The sequence below is a fragment of the Protopterus annectens genome, chromosome 13.part0, assembly GCF_019279795.1.
Source record: "Protopterus annectens isolate FY-2018-M chromosome 13.part0, PAN1.0, whole genome shotgun sequence".
Lineage (NCBI taxonomy): Eukaryota > Metazoa > Chordata > Ceratodontiformes > Protopteridae > Protopterus > Protopterus annectens.
Window position 1 is genome coordinate 1,019,511,898 of NC_056747.1, and position 19,625 is coordinate 1,019,531,522.

General features: G+C 42.9%; 1 protein-coding gene across 1 annotated transcript in view; it reads right to left on the reverse strand.

Moving 5' to 3' along the window:
- CASC3 (CASC3 exon junction complex subunit) overlaps positions 1-19,625 on the reverse strand; it is a 1,214,789-nt gene that overhangs the window by 298,325 nt on the left and 896,839 nt on the right. The window contains exon 9 of the mRNA XM_044054937.1: positions 17,344-17,445. Within this exon, the coding sequence (XP_043910872.1) occupies positions 17,344-17,445 (102 nt within the window). The remainder of the gene's footprint in view (positions 1-17,343; positions 17,446-19,625) is intronic.

Consider the following 19,625-nt stretch of genomic DNA (forward strand, 5'->3'; position numbering starts at 1 on the left):
TTCATCCCAAAGGGCATCTTTGCAAACTCATACAAGCCAAAAGGAGTCACAAAGACCGACCTCTCTTTAGCATTGGGAGTCAAGGGTACCTGCCAGTAACCCTTGGTAAGATCAATGGTTGTAAGGCACTTAGCCCCATCCAGCTGCTCTAGGGTCTCATCTGTCCTATGCACAGGGTAAGCATCTGACTGTGCGTGAATATTTAATTTCCTGTAGTCCACAGAGAACCTGGTGCTGCCATACTTCTCTGCCACCAGCACCACTGGGGAGGCCCAGGGACTGTTGGACTCTTGAACCACCCTAGTTCCAACATCTCCTGTATGTCCTCCATCAGAGTCTGTTCCAGGCACCCTATAAGGGGCCTGCCTAATGGGCCTTTGGAGTCCTGTATCTACCTGGTGCTGCACCAGGTGGGTGCACCCTGGTTTCCTAGTGAACATGTCCCCAAACTCCTGTAACACTGCTCGGATTTCTCGAACTTGGGTAGGAGATAGCTGCTGGGACATTGCTACCCTTTCCACTGAGGTGTCATTCCGAGCCTCACTGAGGAGATCAGTCACCAGATCTCCCTCAGACTCCTCCTGCAATCCAGTGCAAATGCACAGCCCAAGGGCCTCCCTATCATGGTAAGGTTTCATCATGTTAACACTGTACAATTTGTGCCCCTGCCTAGCAGTTCCACCATGTAGTTAACATCACTTACCTTTCTTACCACCTTGTAGGATCCCTCCCAAGCTGCTTACAGCTTGTTGTGTCTGACAGGAATGAGAACCATTACCTGCTGCCCCATAGCATACTCTCTAGCTCGAGCATTCCTGTCATACCACACCTTTTTCTGATGGGTTTCTGCCAGGTTCTCCTGGGCCAAGCTCACGGGTTCCCGGAGCCTTGTCGTGAGGTTTAGGACATATGCCACAACTGACTCCTTGTGAGGTTCACACTCACCTTCCCACTCATCTCAAATTAAATCTAGAGGTCCCCTCACCCTATGCCCAAACAGCAACTCAAAGTGTGAAAAACCTGTGGATTCCTGGGGAACCTCCCTGTAAGCAAACAGATGGGGCAAATATTTGTCTCAGTCCCTCAAATTAATGCCCTTGATTGCAGAGTTTAACTTCTCAACAAGACCATTAGTTTGGGGATGGTAAGGGGTGGTCTTCAGGTGCTTCACCCCACAGTACTTCCACAGACAAGACAGCAAGACTGATATGAAATTGGCACCTCTGTCACTCAGTATTTCTTTTGGGAACCCTACCCTGCTGAAAACCTCTAACAAAGCATTTGCCACCTTCTCTGCCTCAATGGAAGGCAGAGACACTGCCTCAGGGTATCGTGTAGCATAATCTACTAACACTAGGATATACTTTTTTCCTGTGGAACTTGGGGTACTCAGAGGCCTCACAATATTCATAGCTACCCTCTGAAATGGCTCCTGAATCACTGGCAAAGGCATCAAAAAAGCTCTCACCTTGTCTCCTGCCTTGCCTACCTTTTGGCACTGCTCACAGGTCCTGCAGTACCCTGTTACATCTCTGGAAATTCCAGGCCAATAAAAGTTCTGCATAATAAGTCTCTTTGTACATTTTATGCCCATATGACCTGCAAAGGGAATATCATGGGCTATGGCTAGAAGCGCCAGACAGTAGAGTCTAGGCACTACGGACTGCTGTATTCTCTCACCTTCTAGCCCTCACTCAGCAGTCCATTCTCTGTACAGTAACCCTTTGTCCCAGTATACAGATTCCCCCTTCCGTTGAAAATCAGGTGCCTCACTAGCTACCTACCTCAGGGCTTGCAATGTAGGGTCTGAGAGCTGAGCCTGTCTCAACTCTCTCTTTATAACCCTTCCCAGCTCCCCTTCCACATGAAGTGTGGCATCCTCTGATAGTGGTGCCTCACTGTCACCCTGGGTACTACTACTCACCTCTACCTTTGCAGTCACTCTGTCCAAGGGAACATCAGTACCCACAAGCAGCTGTGGCTCACATTCCGTCTCATTGCTACAGCGTAGCTTCCTCCTTGAAGTAACCACCTCACCAGTCCTGGCTGCAAGTATGCGGTCTATCTGGGTCTCCCCCAATCTGCCAGACTCACATGTTTTTCTCCAAGCCTGACTGTGTGTAACTGCATAAGCACATGGTACTGCCTCATCCAAATCCTTCCCTATAAGGACATCTGCAGGATGGTAGTTAGGTACTCTTGTTGTCTCAAGACAACCTACTACTGGCATTTTGTCTTTCCCACTTACTGGCTCCCTCACCTTTTGTTCCCCACCTTGCCTCCATGGACATCTGTATGCCACATGGCCCCACTGGTTGCATTTAAAACATTTAACCCTAGGTCCTGGACGTGTACCTGGACTAGTGGCTTCTCCTGCTGCTGGCAGATTCTATTGGGGCAGTCTGTGCTGCCCTCCATGGGCTCCTTTAGACCCATGAGCAGTAAAGGGGTGCTTTTCCTGTGTAGGGATGCCCTGCTTGCTAAGTACAAGAAGTACAAGTCTTGTTTCTTCCCCAACTCATCTGAAGTAGCACATTGTCTATCAGCTAACCAGATCCTCATGTCCTCAGCCAAAGTGCCAAGGGCTCACCCCTCACCAAAAGGTCTGCCAGCCCTTCAAAAGTGGTGACCTGACATCCACTTACCCACCTATGAAAATAAATGCTCAGTTCAGCAACATATTCTCACAAACCTTTATTACAATCAAAACATTTCTGATCAGAAATTTCAGACAAGACAGTTGCAGCTTTACCATGGAGTAAGGGTGTCAGGAACCATACACAGACCCTTTGGTCAACATCATACTGTTTACATACCCTCTCAAACATATGAATGAAACTATAAAAATGATCCCCCCTCGTCAAACTGCGGAAGAAATTTACTGACCTTTTGTGCTTCTGGGGTCCAGTTATGCCCTTCCTCGTTACCTCCACAACTCTGGCGAACATCTCCTTCTCATGCTGCCTCCGCCTCTCCTTTGGCCCAGCTTCCAGGCATAGGAGTTTCTCATTCTCTTCACTCTCTAGATGCCTCTGTTGCTCAGCTGCTTCTATTTCTACACGCCTGGCCTCCAACTCGTCTCTTTAGCTCCAGATGGATTTTTAAGTCCTCTGCAGAAAAGCTGAGCTTGCCATTCTTGGAGTGTGGTACATCTCCACTGCCAGTCTGATCGTCCTCCTGGTTGCTGTTTTCTGATGCAGCTGTGACCAAGGCTGCAATCATGTCTGCCTTAGTCAGGCTTCCATGCACCAGTCCCCTAGCCTGGCACATCTCAGCCAGCTGTCTCCTTGTCAGCCTTCCGTACTCCTCTGCTGACATGCTGCCTGCTCTCCCTGACTAACTAAGCTAAGAAAAGAAATAAAACAATTGTGATCTGAACTTTGAGTATTCACTGTGTGGCTGATTTAGAGTACAAAACACCTTCAGTGATCACTGTACACAAGCTACAGGAATTCACTCTACCCACACCACTACAAGCCAATTAGAATTTGTCAACCAATTAATATGTGGTGTGGATATCCCACCACTGCCAAACAATTAATGTGTGACACCCGTACACTGGCCCAGCAATCAAGGAGCCTCAATCCTCACCACTACCACCAGTGAGGGGCATCCATATCGGGAAAGGATAATAAATACATACACAGTCAAGTACAATTTCCATTAAGAGCACACAGAGATCAGTCTGGGGCTGGTTGCTCCTTTTCCCTCCAGGTCCCCAATCAGATTCCCCACTGGCACAGCTATAGGGTCCAGATCTCAGCCAGCTGGGCAAGCTAAAGTCTCCAGCACCCTCTCTGTCCAACCAGTGCTTCGTGTCCCTGCCCAAGTAGCTGAACACACACACTGAGTTAAGAGTTTATACAACCACACAGACACTCATGGGGAAGGCTGGCACAGGTCCTCCAGCTGCGCCCCTTTTACCCAGACTATATGGTAGAAATCATTGCCACCACCCAGCTAATATTTATCAGCTACTCAAAGGCCCTTAAAAGGGTGTCCAATTACTACTGTGCAATATTATTATCCAAATGGCAAGTGCAACTTAACAGTAGAGACTTATTTGGAGTGACTTGGTACAGTCTCACTATATACATGCAATGCACTCTTAGAGCTTAAATTATCTCTACACAAAACAGCCACAGTTGAAAGGTTTAAAAATATTTAATAATAAATAATAAAAACACAAGACAATACTTCTTATTACACAGTGCCAGTCAAGAGTTCAGAGATCACAGAGAAATACTTAAAATAATACCGTAGAAAAGTTCTGACATCACAGAAAAACACTTGGTCTAATCTTCCTAATTCCTAGCAATTTCTAAGATGATACACAGTTCTAAAATAAACTTTCATAGAGAGCACAGCAGTGCTGGTGATGTTGGATGTCCTCAAGACAAATGCTCTGAGCTCTCAGATTCTCTTTCTTTAAATTGATAACACAGAGCTGCTTCACATGACATTATTCTTCACATTTCTCTGGTGTTCCCAGGCTAACAGAAAAGTACAGTTGTGTACACTTACCATAAACGCAGATCTTCGAGTGTATTCACTGTTGCAGTCATCACATTTGGGTTATCCCTGCCAGGGTAGCCCTTGGCTGGCCCGAATACCAGAGACTTAGTATTTCTGCATCGGTTGCTGTCGCTTGAGGACTGACGTCAGGTCTTCAGTGGTATAAAAGAAGGAAGCAGACGCCGTTACATCTGTTTTTCTTGCTCTAACCTGTTAGGAGCCTATAAAGTAGGAGGTCAAGTTCTGGTAAAAGACCCCAGCAGTGGAAAATAAATACCAATGTCCCTTGTAAGGAAAGGAGAATAACAAGGAAGAATGGTAACAAAGGAGAAAGAGAAAAAGGGGGAGGGAGGGAAACCAGGACTGCAACAGTGAATACACATCTACATTTATGGTAAGTGTACACAACTGTACTATGTTCCTCGTGTTTCACTGTAGGAGTCATCACATTTGGGTAGATTCCCAAAGCTGATGAAATGGGTGGAGGTAGTCAAGGAAGCTAGGGGCTGGCTAGGATGCCATGCAAGACTGCAGAGGCAAACCCTGCCCTGGATTTGGAGAAGAGAGGCAGGTGGTAATGCTTGGTGAAAGTGTGAACAGATGTCCAGGTGACCGCTTCCAGGATGTCCCTGGTGGGGGGCTCTTCTGAGGAAAGCTGCAGAGGTGGAGGGTTCTCTGGTGGAGTGTGTCCTGACCCCCTTGGAGAAGGCTTAGTATGCTGTTTGTAGCAGAAATGGATGAAGTGTGCTGTTCATTTGGAAATGGTTTGCTTGGAGACTGCTTTGCCTTCTGCCCCTGTAACAAAGCTAACCCAGCAACTGATCACACTTTCTGAAGGATTTAGTCTTGTCCAGATAGTAGCTGAGCTGTCTGTGCACATCTAGAGAGTGAAGAGCCTTTCCCCCTTGTTCGGTGGATTAGGAAAGAAGGTGGGCAAATGAATGGATTGGTTGTGAGTCACACTGGACACCACCTTGGGCATGAAGGATGGGTTAGTTTTGAGGGATACCCGGTCTGCATGGAAGATGATGAAGGATTCCACAGCCATGAGTGCTTGCAGCTCAGAGACTCTTCTGGCTGAAGTGATGGCAAGAAGGAAGGCTGTCTTCCAGGAGAGAAATTTTAGCTCTGCAGAAGAAGCTGATTCAATAGGAGGCAGGGTGAGCTTTTCCAAGACAAAGTTAAGGTCCTAAGCCGGTGTTGGTGCCCTTCTGGGAGGCCTCAAAGTTGCTAGCCCCTCTGAGGAACTGTTTTGATCAAAGGGTGTGAGAAAAGGGGCTGCTCAGTGGGAAAATGAGCAGAAATAGCAGAGGCATGAATTTTTAAAGAGCAGGAAGAGAGACCACAGTGCAATAGGTCAGCTAAGTCATCTAGGATGAGAGCGATGGAGGGCTGTGCCGTATTGGACCCCCTTATCCTGGATCCAGGTGCAGAACCTTTTCCATTTATCTGCATAAGACTTTCTGGTGCTAGGATGTCTGGGCTCATGAATAACATCCAGAATCTGTTTACTGAGGATGGCAGATTGGTTCGGGGTTAGGGAATAAGCCAAGCTGCCAAATTAAGTGTCTGCAATTGGGTATGCATGAATTCCCCTTCCCTCTGGGTTAGGAGGTTTGGAATCTGAGGAAATTGTCATGGACGGAGCATGGAAAGGCTGTGTAGCAAGGGGTACCAGTGCTGTCGAGGCCAGTCTGGAGGTATAAGAATGGTCCCTGGTTTTTCTTCCCTTATTTTGAGCAGTACCCTGGGGATGAGAGGAAGGGGAGGAAAGGCACAGACCGAGAGGTTTACCAAGGGGAAGGACCAGGCATCCACTTTCCAAGCCATGCAGTGATGCTCCCTGGTGCAGAGTTTGCTGAGCTGATGGCTGGTATGGGAGGTAAAGAGGTTGAGCTTCGGGATTCCCCATTTCCGAGTTATTAGGAAGAAGGTACTTCTGTTGAGCTGCCACTCGTGCGGGTCCAGAAGGTTTCGGCTTAATTGGTTTGCCAGGGAGTTGAGAGAGCCTGGCAGGTACTGTGCTAACAGGTGTAGTTGTATGGAAGAGGCTGTGAGCCAAAGCGTCATGGCCAGCCTGCATAGAGAGTAAGAGTGAGTCCCTCCCTGCTTGTTGATGTACCACATCACAGTGGTGGTGTCTGTTTTGATCAGGAGAACTCCTGGAGAGAGAAGGGGGTTTGAAAGTTATCAAGGCGTGCTGCACAGCCAGCATCTCTTTTTGACTGATGTGCAGGAGGATATGCTGTGGGCTCCATTGGCCCTGTATGCACCTGCTGTCCAAGTGTGCACCCCAAGTGTAGCCTGATGCGTCTGTGGTGAGTGTCTGGGCGGCGGGGTGTGGGGAGAATGGCAGTCCCTTGTTGTGGGAGCATGCTGTTTCCCATGAAAGAAACTCCTTTCTGAGGCAAGGAATTATAGGTAGAAGAGTTTCCAGGTCTTGAGAGTGTTGACACCAAAGGCTCTTTAGGTACCATTGAAGTTTCCTCCTAGGAAAGTCTGGCATATGGAATGAGGAATATGCAAGATGCCATGAACCCCAAGGCTTGCAGGATTTTCCTTGCAGAAAGCTAGGTCCTGGTGACCAGTTGAGCGAAGTAGGCTGACAGGAAAATTTGTTTCTCTGGTATAAGGTATGCTATCTGGGATACTGTGTCCGGACTTGCTCCCAGGAAGATTATCCTTTGGGTGGGCACCTGTTTTGAGTTCTTTTCATTGATTGTGCACCTTAGGGAGGTTAGTAGGTTCTTTACAAAGGCGAGGTGCTTGGGCAGCTTTTCCTGGCTGACTGCCTGAATAAGGCAGTTGTCTAAGTAGGGGTATATTTGAATATTTCTTTGTCTGCAAAAGGCAATGGCCGGAGACAGGCATTTTGTGAAAATTGTGGGAGCAGTAGATAAGCCAAAGGGAAGCGCAGAGAACTGAAAGTGCTGAGATCCTGCCCTGAAGTGGAGATATGGAGATATTTTCTGCATGATTCCCTAATAGGATTGTGGAGGTAGGCCTCTTTTAGATCCAGGGAGCTAGCCAGGCGCCCTTGGATAGCATGGGTAGCAGATGCTGGAGGGTGGGCATTTTGAATTTTGGGATCACCAGGGAAGGTGTTTAGAATGGATAGATAGAGAATGGGGTGCCAGGTGCCCTCTTTTCTGGGCACCAGAAAAATCTGGAGTACAAGCCTTGGCCTATCTGTTCTGCAGGAACGTGCTCTACTTCCCTCAAAGAGAGCAGGGAATGGATTTGCTTTTGAGCCTCTACCCACTGATTTGGTGGTAGATCTGGGAACCCTTTTGGGGTTGGAATGGTTTGGAAGGAGAATTTGTATCCCTACGACACAATGTGCAGAACCCATTGGTCCTTGGTAATGGTGGCTCAGGTGCTTGAGTGAAAAGAGAGTTTTCCTCCTAGGGGCAAGTGAAGGTGGGCAGAGGGGAGGTCGGGAGGAGGTGAGTCATTGTGAGTTCTTACCATAAGGGGGTGGCTTAGAACTCCCTGGTTTTGAAGTGGAGGCAGTCCAATGCTTAGATCTCCGCATTCCCTGGGGCAGCTGTCTGGGGGGGTCTGCTTCCACGGGGCCAAGGCTGGGCCCGTTTACTCAGAGCAGGAAATGACCAGTGCTTGGAGGGGACAATGTCTGCTGAACCTAGGGGGCTGGACCTGTAAGAAATCTTTAAATAGATACAATAAGGGCCCGACGATGGACAGTTCTGGTGTTAAACAAAGCAGAGAAGCAACAATGGGGGACGTCGTGGTCTGGGCCTAGACAAGTGATGCAGTAAGAGTGGAAGTCTCGGTGTGGTATTTGCTTTCCACAGGCGAGACAATTAACTTTTTCTGATATCGGTTAGTGCAAGAAAAAGATCCCCAATGGGGTACTTAGCTTTAGAAGATTTCAACTTCAATTCGGAAATGAAAACTCCGGTAGCAGCCGACTGGCACTCGTGCAAACTGCTTCTGCTTCGGGCTCCACAGCAAGAAAGACTGATATGTAATGGCGTCAACAGCAACCGACGCAGAAATACTAAGTCTCTGACATTCGGGCCAGCCAAGGGCTACCCTGGCAGGGATAACCCAAATGTGATGACTGCAACAGTGAAACACAAAGAACATCTACACTCACATTCTTTACACTTGGTCAGAAACCAGAGCGATAAAGGACATTTATACATGCAAATTCTATCCATTAACTCTGGCCTCAAAACAACAGGCAAAATTCCTTCATCCAGACATATCGGAGCCAACTTTAAAGATCAAAGACAGTCATAAAATGCTTGACTTAGCTTCCTTACAGCAGAGTGCACTCTTGTTAAATTTTTGAAGTTTAACATTTACCAAAATTTTTTTCCCCATTTAAGAGAACAAGCCTGTGGCTTACATTAATATTTACAAATGACAGAATTATGTACAGAATTCTATCTGGCTAGGCTGGCAGCCTTCACCTATCTTCACATAAGCTATCAAAAGGGGCATTAATAAAGGAAGACTTAAAGGGTTCTGCGAAATCACATAAGTGCATCCAAGAGTGCCTCCTTTAGGAAATTCCTGTACCTGCTGCTCTACTTGTTCCATCAGCTGCATAGGAAATAAATCGCATGGAGGAGTTTAACACAGAATTTAAGGTGGAGAGCTGGAAGGAAACCTTGTCAGAGACCCCCACATCTTCAAAATCTTGGAGGGTATCTTCTAACTCCTTCAGGAGATCCCTCTGAAGCCTAGTGAAATGGGTCAGGTTCAACAACCTAAGGGTAAAGGAAGCTGAAGAAAACATACGCTTTCCGTATCTGTCCATCGTTCGGGACTCCCTCTTCGGTGGATGGAGAGAAGAGGATGTCTCAGACAACTCCTTCTTGGTGGCTGCCTCCACCACCATAGCATCTACTGGGACACCTTTACTGAGGAATTCCTTATCTGAGGGTGCAGTGATGAATTTATTTGGCCTCTTACGAACAGGTTCCACTGAGTCCGAACAGCCCCATACCTTCCAAATGACTACGTTCACGAGCTGGTCGAAAGGCAGAGACACCCAAGAGGCAGAAGGGTGAGACCCAAATGCCTCCAAGTACATGAACATCCTCAAAAGGGTTGATTGACTTCCAGCCACCTCTCTGTTTAAGGATTTCTAGGATGTCTGCAAAGGAGACATCCTAAAAACAAGTAATCTCCATGGTATCCCCGAAGTCTCAAAACAACCCACTAAAGTGTAGTGGGTCTAAAAACAAAACAGTGTAAGAAACTTCTCTGTGTGGAAGATTTTCAGTCCATATATTTCTAGTTAATCACTGTATATTAATCAGATCAGACAATAGTAGTAGAAGTGGCGAACGTAAACTCGTCAAGTCAAAAAGTAATAGAAAATATATAATTCTACAGCATTATTAAGTATTCGAAAGTAATCCAAGCAAGGCAGGCCATCTGTTTCCAGTCGAAAATCGTTTATGAAGTACACAGACAAGCGATCCAAGTAAAACAAAAATAGAGTAACAATTTTCTCACAAGCTTTCTAAATATATATATACTTTTTATCAAGCATGGGAGTGGTTTATTGTGCTGTAAAACAAAGTGTTATTGGTACACATGTTAAATTCACATCCCTTCCCCCATCAGTATGACATTCGAGCTGGTCCTGCCCTACCCTAGTAGCTGTCATAATAATATATAGCCCTAATGTACTTTAATGGTACATCTTATTTAACCAAATTATTAAGTAGATTATTAAGTCTGTGATTTTATCCAAGGCAATATACTAAATGGCTGGAAATATATCAACCTTAGTTCATTTTGCGATCAAAAATTATATATAAATATATACATATACATTTTGCATGTAAAAATCAGTTTCAATTTTCATAACCTATTGTTAACAAAGATCGCTTTCGTCCTTCTAGACTTCTTCAGGTCTGTGTACAAGAACCCTAAAAACCTATATAATTGTATAATTAGTTAGTATTGTTATTACCATCATTTTGAATAAAGTGGAAAAAAGATAAAATGCATGTATGATGATGGAAACAAAATATACACTTAAATTTCAAATGATTTAAAATGGTATTTAAAACCAATTTGTAGGAAAAAATAATAAAATAAAATACAATTAGTCATGTAAACAATGTGGCAATTTTCTAAGTTCCAGTGCACTTTTAATTGAACAGTAGTAGTTAGTCCACGCTTTCTAAAAGAGTTCAGCTTTAATTGCCACATGAGTTCATGTTTCTCCAGAATATTCGGGATGTCTCCTTCAAGATCACCCATGTCTATGCGATCCAGGATCTGGAACTTAAAACCTGTGTGTCTTTTATGAAGAGAAAAGTGTTTGGCTAGTGCATTATTTTTACATCCAGAGCCGATTTCTGACAGATGACATGAAATCCTTCGCTTGAGTTTACAGTCTTGCCCACATAGAATGCATCACATTCATTGCACTGTGCCCTGTAAATTACTTTTTTAGTGTTAAAGTCACCCCCTGCACTGGTTGTAATGATCTTCTTTAAATAAGGGCAATAAAAACTATCACCTTGCTGTATAAATATACAAAATGTACAATTAGTTTCACATCTTTTAGTACTTTTCTCACATGGTCTACGTTTAAATTCAACAAAACTGCTAATATTCCTGGCCTTCCTATAAACAAATGATGGGGCTTCACCTAAGATGTTAATCAGAAAAGGGTTTCCTGTGACAATGTCCTAGTTTTCTTCAATAATATTTTTGATACTGTGATAATCCAAAGTGTATGTCAGGATGCAGTTATTTTTGCATTTGTTATTAACTTAGAAAATTGCCACATTGTTTACATGACTAATTGTATTTTATTTTATTATTTTTTTCTACAAATTGGTTTTAAATACCATTTTAAATCATTTGAAATTTAAGTGTATATTTTGTTTCCATCATCATACATGCATTTTATCATTTTTTCACTTTATTCAAAATGATGGTAATAACAATACTAACTAATTATACAATTATATAGGTTTTTAGGGTTCTTGTACACAGACCTGAAGTCTAGAAGGACGAAAGCGATCTTTGTTAACAATAGGTTATGAAAACTGAAACTGATTTTTACATGCAAATGTATATGTATATATTTATATATAATTTTTGATCGCAAAATGAACTAAGGTTGATATATTTCCAGCCATGTAGTATATTGCCTTGGATAAAATCACAGACTTAATAATCTACTTAATAATTTGGTTAAATAAGATGTACCATTAAAGTACATTAGGGCTATATATTATTATGACAGCTACTAGGTAGGGCAGGACCAGCTGGAATGTCACACTGATGAGGGAAAGGAGACATCCTCAGACAGTGACCGTGGGGACCCTTCTGACTCATCGAGGTCCATGTCTGATGTGATGGACCCCTCAGGGGTGTCTAAATCCTTCCTCATGCATAATTTCTTCCAGGGGACCTCCTTAGAGGGGTAACCCTGGAGAAGTTTCTGAAGAGATCACTTTGCCCAGTGTGGCGTCCTGGGGCTTCAGGTCTCCATGTCTGGGTAGAAGCGATGGCACAGACTGACATTGGCGCTTTGGGGAGGAAGAATACTTGGACCTGAGCGCAGAGCAGTCTGAGGTGACAGCACTCTCATTACCTCAAAAGCCCCCTGGCCCTGATCTGAGAAGGCCCCTGGCTCCGAGGAACCAGAAGACCTCCCCTGAACCAAAGCAGTGGGCTCCAAGGCCAATGTAGGCAGAGTTCGCCCGTGCCGAAGCCCCGAGAAGTAGATTTGGATCGGATAACTGTCCAACCCGACTCTCGTCACCAGACCCGATGGGAGAGCGTAGGCTCCTAGACTCCCTCAAATTCCAATGGAACCGAGGAGGTCGGAGTGGTCTGGCCCGAAGATCCTGGAGCACAGATGATTCCGCTATAATTGGATCCAGGCACTCCGGCTCCGAAGCCCCAGAAAGTGTCGGGAGGAGGAATTGACGAAGGGTAAGTGATGTTGGTTGGCCCAGAATCCCTCTTCATCACCCATTCCACGTCAACGTCTGAAAGGCTTCTGCAGGATCAAGAGGACAGAGTTGGACAACTCATTGGCTGTAGCAAAGGAGATCTCAAAACTGGGGAGACAAGTTCCAAGACTGGGGAACGGCTCCAAAATTGAAACTCTGTCAGCCCCGAAATTACAATGGGGGCCGAAGAGGGAGATTCTTGGGCCCGAAAGCCTTCAGGTCCAAACAGGATTACTTGGGATGTTTTTTATCAGCTCCAAGAGTGGAGCAGCAACAGATGTTCTCTTTACCGATTTTTCAGATCTGGAAGAAGGGTATTTTTGACTAGTTTTAGAGGTTGTCTGATTCCCTTCCAAAGCCTCTGAAAATAGAGTTTTTAATAAGCCTCTCACTATCAATTTGTTCCTTCTTTCCATCAAACCCTGGAACTAAAGGCATGACAGAAAGAACATGATTCCTGGAGGAGGACAGCACCCAAACACTACACACAGCTGGTGTTGTCCATCAGTCAAGTGACATTTTTTGACTGCACTTACTGCACTTTTTAAAACCCGAAGGTTTTGATTCTTTGTTATCCTTTGACATCTTATCAACAGTCAACAAACAACCAATCAAGTAAACTAGAGAAAGCAACACAGCTTTTATACTTAAAGGTAACACGTAACCAACAAACTCTAATTCATTAAACTACAAGGAAGGAGGAGCTGTTCTTTAACTAAAACGAACTGACTCCTACAACAGACAGGAAGAAGGAAAGGAAAAAGGAGCCCTCTAAGTTAAACGGGCCAAATGGAGCCCTCTAACTTAAATGGACTACACAACAAAGGAACAGAAGAAATATTAGTCCAAAACACACTAATTTAAACGAGTTTGGAAACCGGGATAGGGAGAAAAGTCAGACAGGCCTAGCGGTAGAATGACGGCCAACAGAAAAAACTCAAGCAACAACAACTAACACTCAACGTACTAAATACTAGTCCGAACAGTTTAAATTATTAAACCTACAACAATAAGGAACAGTTTTTTGGTAATTTTATAGATAAAGAAGAAAAGATTCCACTTAGCTTAGAGCCTGCATGGAAGCACCCGTTTGTTTAGCAGCAAACGAGATCTGCGTAATCTTCCCTCAGCATGATGGGATAGTTTGTAGCCATGAGCCGGTGGAAGCTCTCAAGCTTTTGTATAGGCAGAGTTGGAACAGATTCTTGGTTCCAAACCCAACCAGCAATGAATGAAGGTGAGAAAGGACAACATAACATCGATATGCTACCTTATTACCTCTCAACTCTCTTAATACTAACATTGGCAGCTCATCTAACATCCTATAATAATGAATTTAACATTTCAAGGCCACATTCTACAGCCACACTACACTCCCCATTTTAACAAAAAAACACCTCTCTGACAATTTCCACAGCTATCTCTAACACTGAAAACAAACTAGCAATATTTATTGTACTCCCTCACCAACAATCACTTCAGCACATCACTCTGAAATATGACAAATCTATACATAAACACCTAAAAATAATGGTTCATATAGCATTGCAGCTAATTATCCGTGGTGACATACACCCTAACCCTGCCCCCCAAACCAACCAACCCCAACTTAACTCCCAACCAACCACAACACCAAACTCCCTTGAACCTCGCCAGATACGGCACTGACTTACTAATTCTAAACATAAAACTTAAAAGTATTCTTAAAAAGATACAAGAACTTCATGCCATGCTTCCACTATACTCTCCTGACATCGTACTGATTACAGAAACCTAGCTAAAGGCAGAAATAAGTAACAAAATAATACTCCTGAATATAACCTATATAGGCAAGATAGAAAGGGTAAAAAGAATGGTGGCATACCTATACTATTTAAAAACAACCTCTCCCTTGAAACTATAGACATAGTCACCCCAGATTTTAACAATGCTGAAATATTGATCACTAAAATATTACTTAACTCCAAAAAAACACAAATATAGTAGGTGGTTATATCTCACCAGGAAATAATCTTCCTATCCTTGAACATATCCTAAACTGGACATCTAATTCTCTACAGCAGGAAAAAATTATAATGGGAGTCTAACATAGACTGGTACTCGTATAATGCTCTTAACCCCATAAATCATATTAATATCTATGGCTTCTCCCAAATAATCCAAAATACCACCAGGTTAGACAAATCATCAAAAAGAGAGTCAATCTTTGACTGGATTCTTATAAACCACCCCACTCATTCACTACTCTCTGGCTGTCTCCCAGAAAGCCTCAGTGACTACAATCCTACCTTTGTATTCTGGCACTGAATTATTCCAAAATAACTTACCTCTTACCACTAAATCAGAAGCAAAAGAAACTAATCCACATGCAAATGGGCACCCCTTTAAATATCTCCCTTTAAATGCAGCAGTTGACTATTTTAATCCCACCTTTCTTAACGTCCTAAACAACCTCCTACCCCAAGAACAATTAGGATACAATCCAACTATACCCCCCTGTTAACAACAGAGACAAGAGCTCTACTAAAGACAAGAGACAAGGCCTGGGAAAACTGGCTTAATAACAAAACCATACGAAATCAACAAATATTTGGAACCAAGAAATAAAGCCAAAAAGTTATCAGAAAAGACAAGAAAGATCACTATAGCAATATCCAACAAAAATATCAAACAAAACCCCCAAAGTTCTGGTCAGGTATGAAACAAATCCTACAACCAGGACAAAGGAGTACTCCAGCCCCAGCACTAACCAACAATACAGATAGCATAGCTACTCAGTTCAATAAATTCTTCACTGAATCTATACTTGCCCTAACAAAGAGCAACTGCCCATTACCTCCTTTAAATGTATTTTGACTTGGGAATGGAGTCCATTCCTGTCATGGTAATAGAAACTCAAAATATTTGGAGAACTTAAAAGAGAACAGAAACCACTGCACAGATTTACTAGCTGTACCCCTTTATGCCCAGACTCTGAGGTAATCACGGTGCCACCAGTCAGCTACCCCAAGGCTCTTACAAAGGGTACCCAATTATACTGTGTAAAATTAATACTAATACAAACGGTAGAGTGTGACCAAGGCAGTGAGGCTTTCAGAAGCGACCACAGTGCCACTAAAACAAGCATAAGTATTCTCAAGATGTTAAAATTAATCTCTAAAGAACCAGCCAGAATGAAAAGTATTAAAATATTTAATGACAGATAAAACAGGAGAATACTGAATACAATAAACAGAGTTTCAACCACAGAGATATAAAAATACAGTTGGATAGTTTCTCACAGATACAGAAAACAATACTGAACTATTCTCACTAAATGTCCCTGACTGATTAAAGAATTAGTCTACTTACTAAAGCAAGGCAAGCTGATATGTGCTGAGTATTTTACCACAGCAAAAGCCACATGATGTCTCTGTGTGGATGTGTGAGGTATATATCCTGTCAGAAATCTTTCCTGCTAAGTTCCAAAGTGCTGCTGTGAGAGTTCCAAAGAAACCAGATGCTGGTTAGAGGATGATATCACCTCTGGTCACCGGACTCTGGAACAATACACACACAAAGCTTTGCCAAGCTCTGTGGCAGCAATTGAAAGCTACAACAGAATTTTAAACTTTCCACTCTTCCAGGGTTCTCTGATAAACATACACATTTGATCAGTTACAGTACAATCTAATATACATGAATACATTCATTTTGTCTGCACTACCTACCGTTGATGCATTTTTAACACAAGTAACTTTACAAATATACTTTTACTCAAACATCTGTATAAATCAGTGTGATAGTCAAATAAAATTCTTTACAAAACTCCAGCTAGCTATGCTGGCATATGTACACACATACTGCCCTACTCTCCATGGCACAGTTGGCACTACCTCACAACATTACAAAGGGGAAATGGGAGAAAGTGTAGAGGAGTCCTGGTGGCCGTTCTTGAACTAGAGCATCCATGGACATCTGTCCCCGAGAAAGGAGTATGGGAGAAGGGCTATTGTAATTTGTACTACTCAGGGAAGCAAGCAGGTTCCAGTAAGGCTTGCAGTAATGATGAAAGAGTTCTTGATACTTTTAGGACAGAAGTACAATGATGGACATTTTATAGTGCATGTTTCATCGAAACAAGTGGGACGTGTAGTAGAATGTGTGTGCTCATGTGTGTTTGCAAGTGTGGTGAGCGTCCGAGCTATGTTGTGCAGTGGCAGCGCTAATTTTATGGGAACTTTTTTTTTTTTTTTTAATTTAGCTGCAGGGTAAGGTTAGGGTTAGCATGCATTACTAATGTGGAGCAGAAGGGCAAAGCCCCCCCACCCACCTCAATAATGCGTGCTTTCCCTAACCCTGCTCTTAACCCTACCCTGCATCTAAATTAAATACAAACAACTTCCCATAGCAATACCACCATTCAGACAAATTTGAGATGAAAGTGGTCAGGTTTTGGGTAGTGCATCGGAAAAGAAAATTTGTTTCTTTTTTCAATGTACTGTATGTTGATGTTATGTGTCAGCAATATAATGATTAGTCGATGTGTCTTCGTTACTGTTTTGTGAGTCAACCAAGTCACATGTCGACCAATCACTATACAGACACACATAGATATACATATGCACAAACACACATACACGTGTATAAATATGTACATATAAACAGAAATGCATACATATATGAAGGGCAGCAGCTTTCATGGCAACACTTCCTAAGCAAGATGTACCACAATTCATTATTGCTCATCCACATATACTATACTTATCTGGAAATGTACTTGCATATACAAAAAGTTTTAGTAAAGAGAAGGAAATCATATCCTGTGAATATCTTAAATACTAAGGTGATACTGCATCATTTATCAGTGTCCTTCATATACACTTACCTGGATGTGGGGCAAAGTGCACCTCAGGTTGCACCATTATGCTCTGGGGGGGAAGCTGCACTGGACTCTCACTAGAAGTGTACACTGGTCCCTGAAATTGAGCTACACAAAGAAAAAGATTACTTTAAGTGAGTTTATAGTTTCTACAAAACAATTACAGTTTCATTGCATGTGTCAGTTATAAATTCCAAGTTGCAGGCAAACTGTAAAATCCAAAACTACTACTCATCTCATCATTGGCTGCCCTCCCTATGATAAGAGCTACTGTCAAGGGGCGCCTATGTTTATATCTTGTATCCAAGAAGCTGATTACGGAGTTTCTTCATTCTAAATTATTATTTTTTCCTTTAAATGTAGTCACTTGCATTCCTGTCTGCAAATGCCTGATGGAAAATCTACTCAGGGACAGAAAAAACTGAAAAGTTGAGACAGCATCATAGAGCTCGGCTAAATACTCAAAGAAGCAAAAATGACAGTAAACTTGCAAAGGGACCTTTCCCAGATCTTAAGCATGTTCCTCATCACGAAATCCCAAACTTCAGGTATCCTTATCCCCTTCACACAAAATTGTTACCACCCCTAACACCCTAAACTGACCATAACGGACTACAACAAGATGCTATTAAAAATAAAATTCAACTCGCTCTAGCACACTTAAGATGGTATGTTACCTCTCTTCATACCTCATGCAAAATAAAAAGTTCACAGGACCATGCTACACGATACGTCACCCAAATCCCAAAAGAAGCCTGTTTTTAAACTTAGAAATAGTGTAGTCTTCTTGCAAACAGCTGAAACTTCAACAAAGACTAATCAACTTACCTCAAATCGTGAATGCAAGAAACGTGCCAAAATGGCAATTCCCTACTTTAAAAACTGCTAGACTTCTCAATTTCAGAGCTTAAGACCTTTCAGGAATTAGGTAACTTAAACGAATGGACAAGTCCAAATGTCAGAAATTCATGACTCCGGGAGTAAAACACACAAATGAGAACTCACTGCATCAGTTGATCTTCAAAGAGGGACTTCTGTAATGAGTAATAAGAGGGATTTCCTTTTCAAAAGTACTCAATTGACAAAAATACTGCATTTGACAGCTTCCACACTTTGAGGGGAAAAGTACAACGCTTGTCAGTACACAATGTGACATCACATGCCAGATCTAGGAGGGTACACTCAATCTCCCGTTGACAGAAAATGAATGAGCACATACACAAAGGAAAACATAAGGAAAACTTAAATTTATGAACGTGCTAGACATAACAGGACATCTGTTCACATAGTGGGTAGAAGAGGCACTCCAGCAAAGTAAAGGCAGAAAGGGCAAAAAGTTGTCGTAAAAAGCCTCTTTCAAATGTCAACTTACAGAGTAAACACTGGCATCTGTTGTATCTTACTTTGAGGATCACCTCTGCAGTGGACAATACAAAGGAATATTCCCAAATATTATCTAAACACTTTCCAAGGAGGAAGTGCAATGGGCTAAGGCAAAACCCTTAGGCATTGTAGTACCAGGGAAGGCCCAACTTCTGGAATCGCTGTCCAAATAGCAGTGTTTGAGGAAGGTGTGAACAGATGACCAAACAGCCACAGTACAAATGTCTGCAAACAATATTCATTAAATAAGCCCCAGAGGCAGTTAGACATTTAGTGAACTGGTCCTTGACCACATTAGCAAATGGAAAGTTAGCTGCCTGATGACAAACAATGATACAGTTAAGTAATCCATTCGGAAAGGGTTTGCTTAGGCACACACCCAGATCATCCTTACAACCTGGAGCAACGGAAATGAAAGACTGGTTTGCCCTTGTGAAGTCATAACCAGCTCAAGTAAAACATCAGCTTATTCTGAAAATTAAGTTCACAGTAGGCTCTTTTTCCGGAAAAAGACAGAGATGAAAAAACTATTCAAGTGCTGCTCTGAGACTGTTTTTTGGCAGGTGCGTTGATTACTCCTAATAAATCTCTGATCACAGTCCAAGACCAATTTTCCTAAAATCAAGATTTGTAGCTCTAAGATCCTATAGATAGATGCAGGTTAAGGGCATTAGAAACAGCATCCTCCAAAAAACAACTTCAGAGCCATGAACTAGATGGTTTGATCAGAAAACAGGTTATGTCTTTCAGTCTTGAGGGTCCAAAGTAGGATTCTTCAAAAATGAGCAAAAATGCAGACCCCTCAAGTGGCTGCTTGACAATCCTATGCTGCAGTACAACTGCAGAAACATGCACCTTAACCACAGAATACTTAATTTAAAAAGCTGTATGAGGTAGGAGAAAAC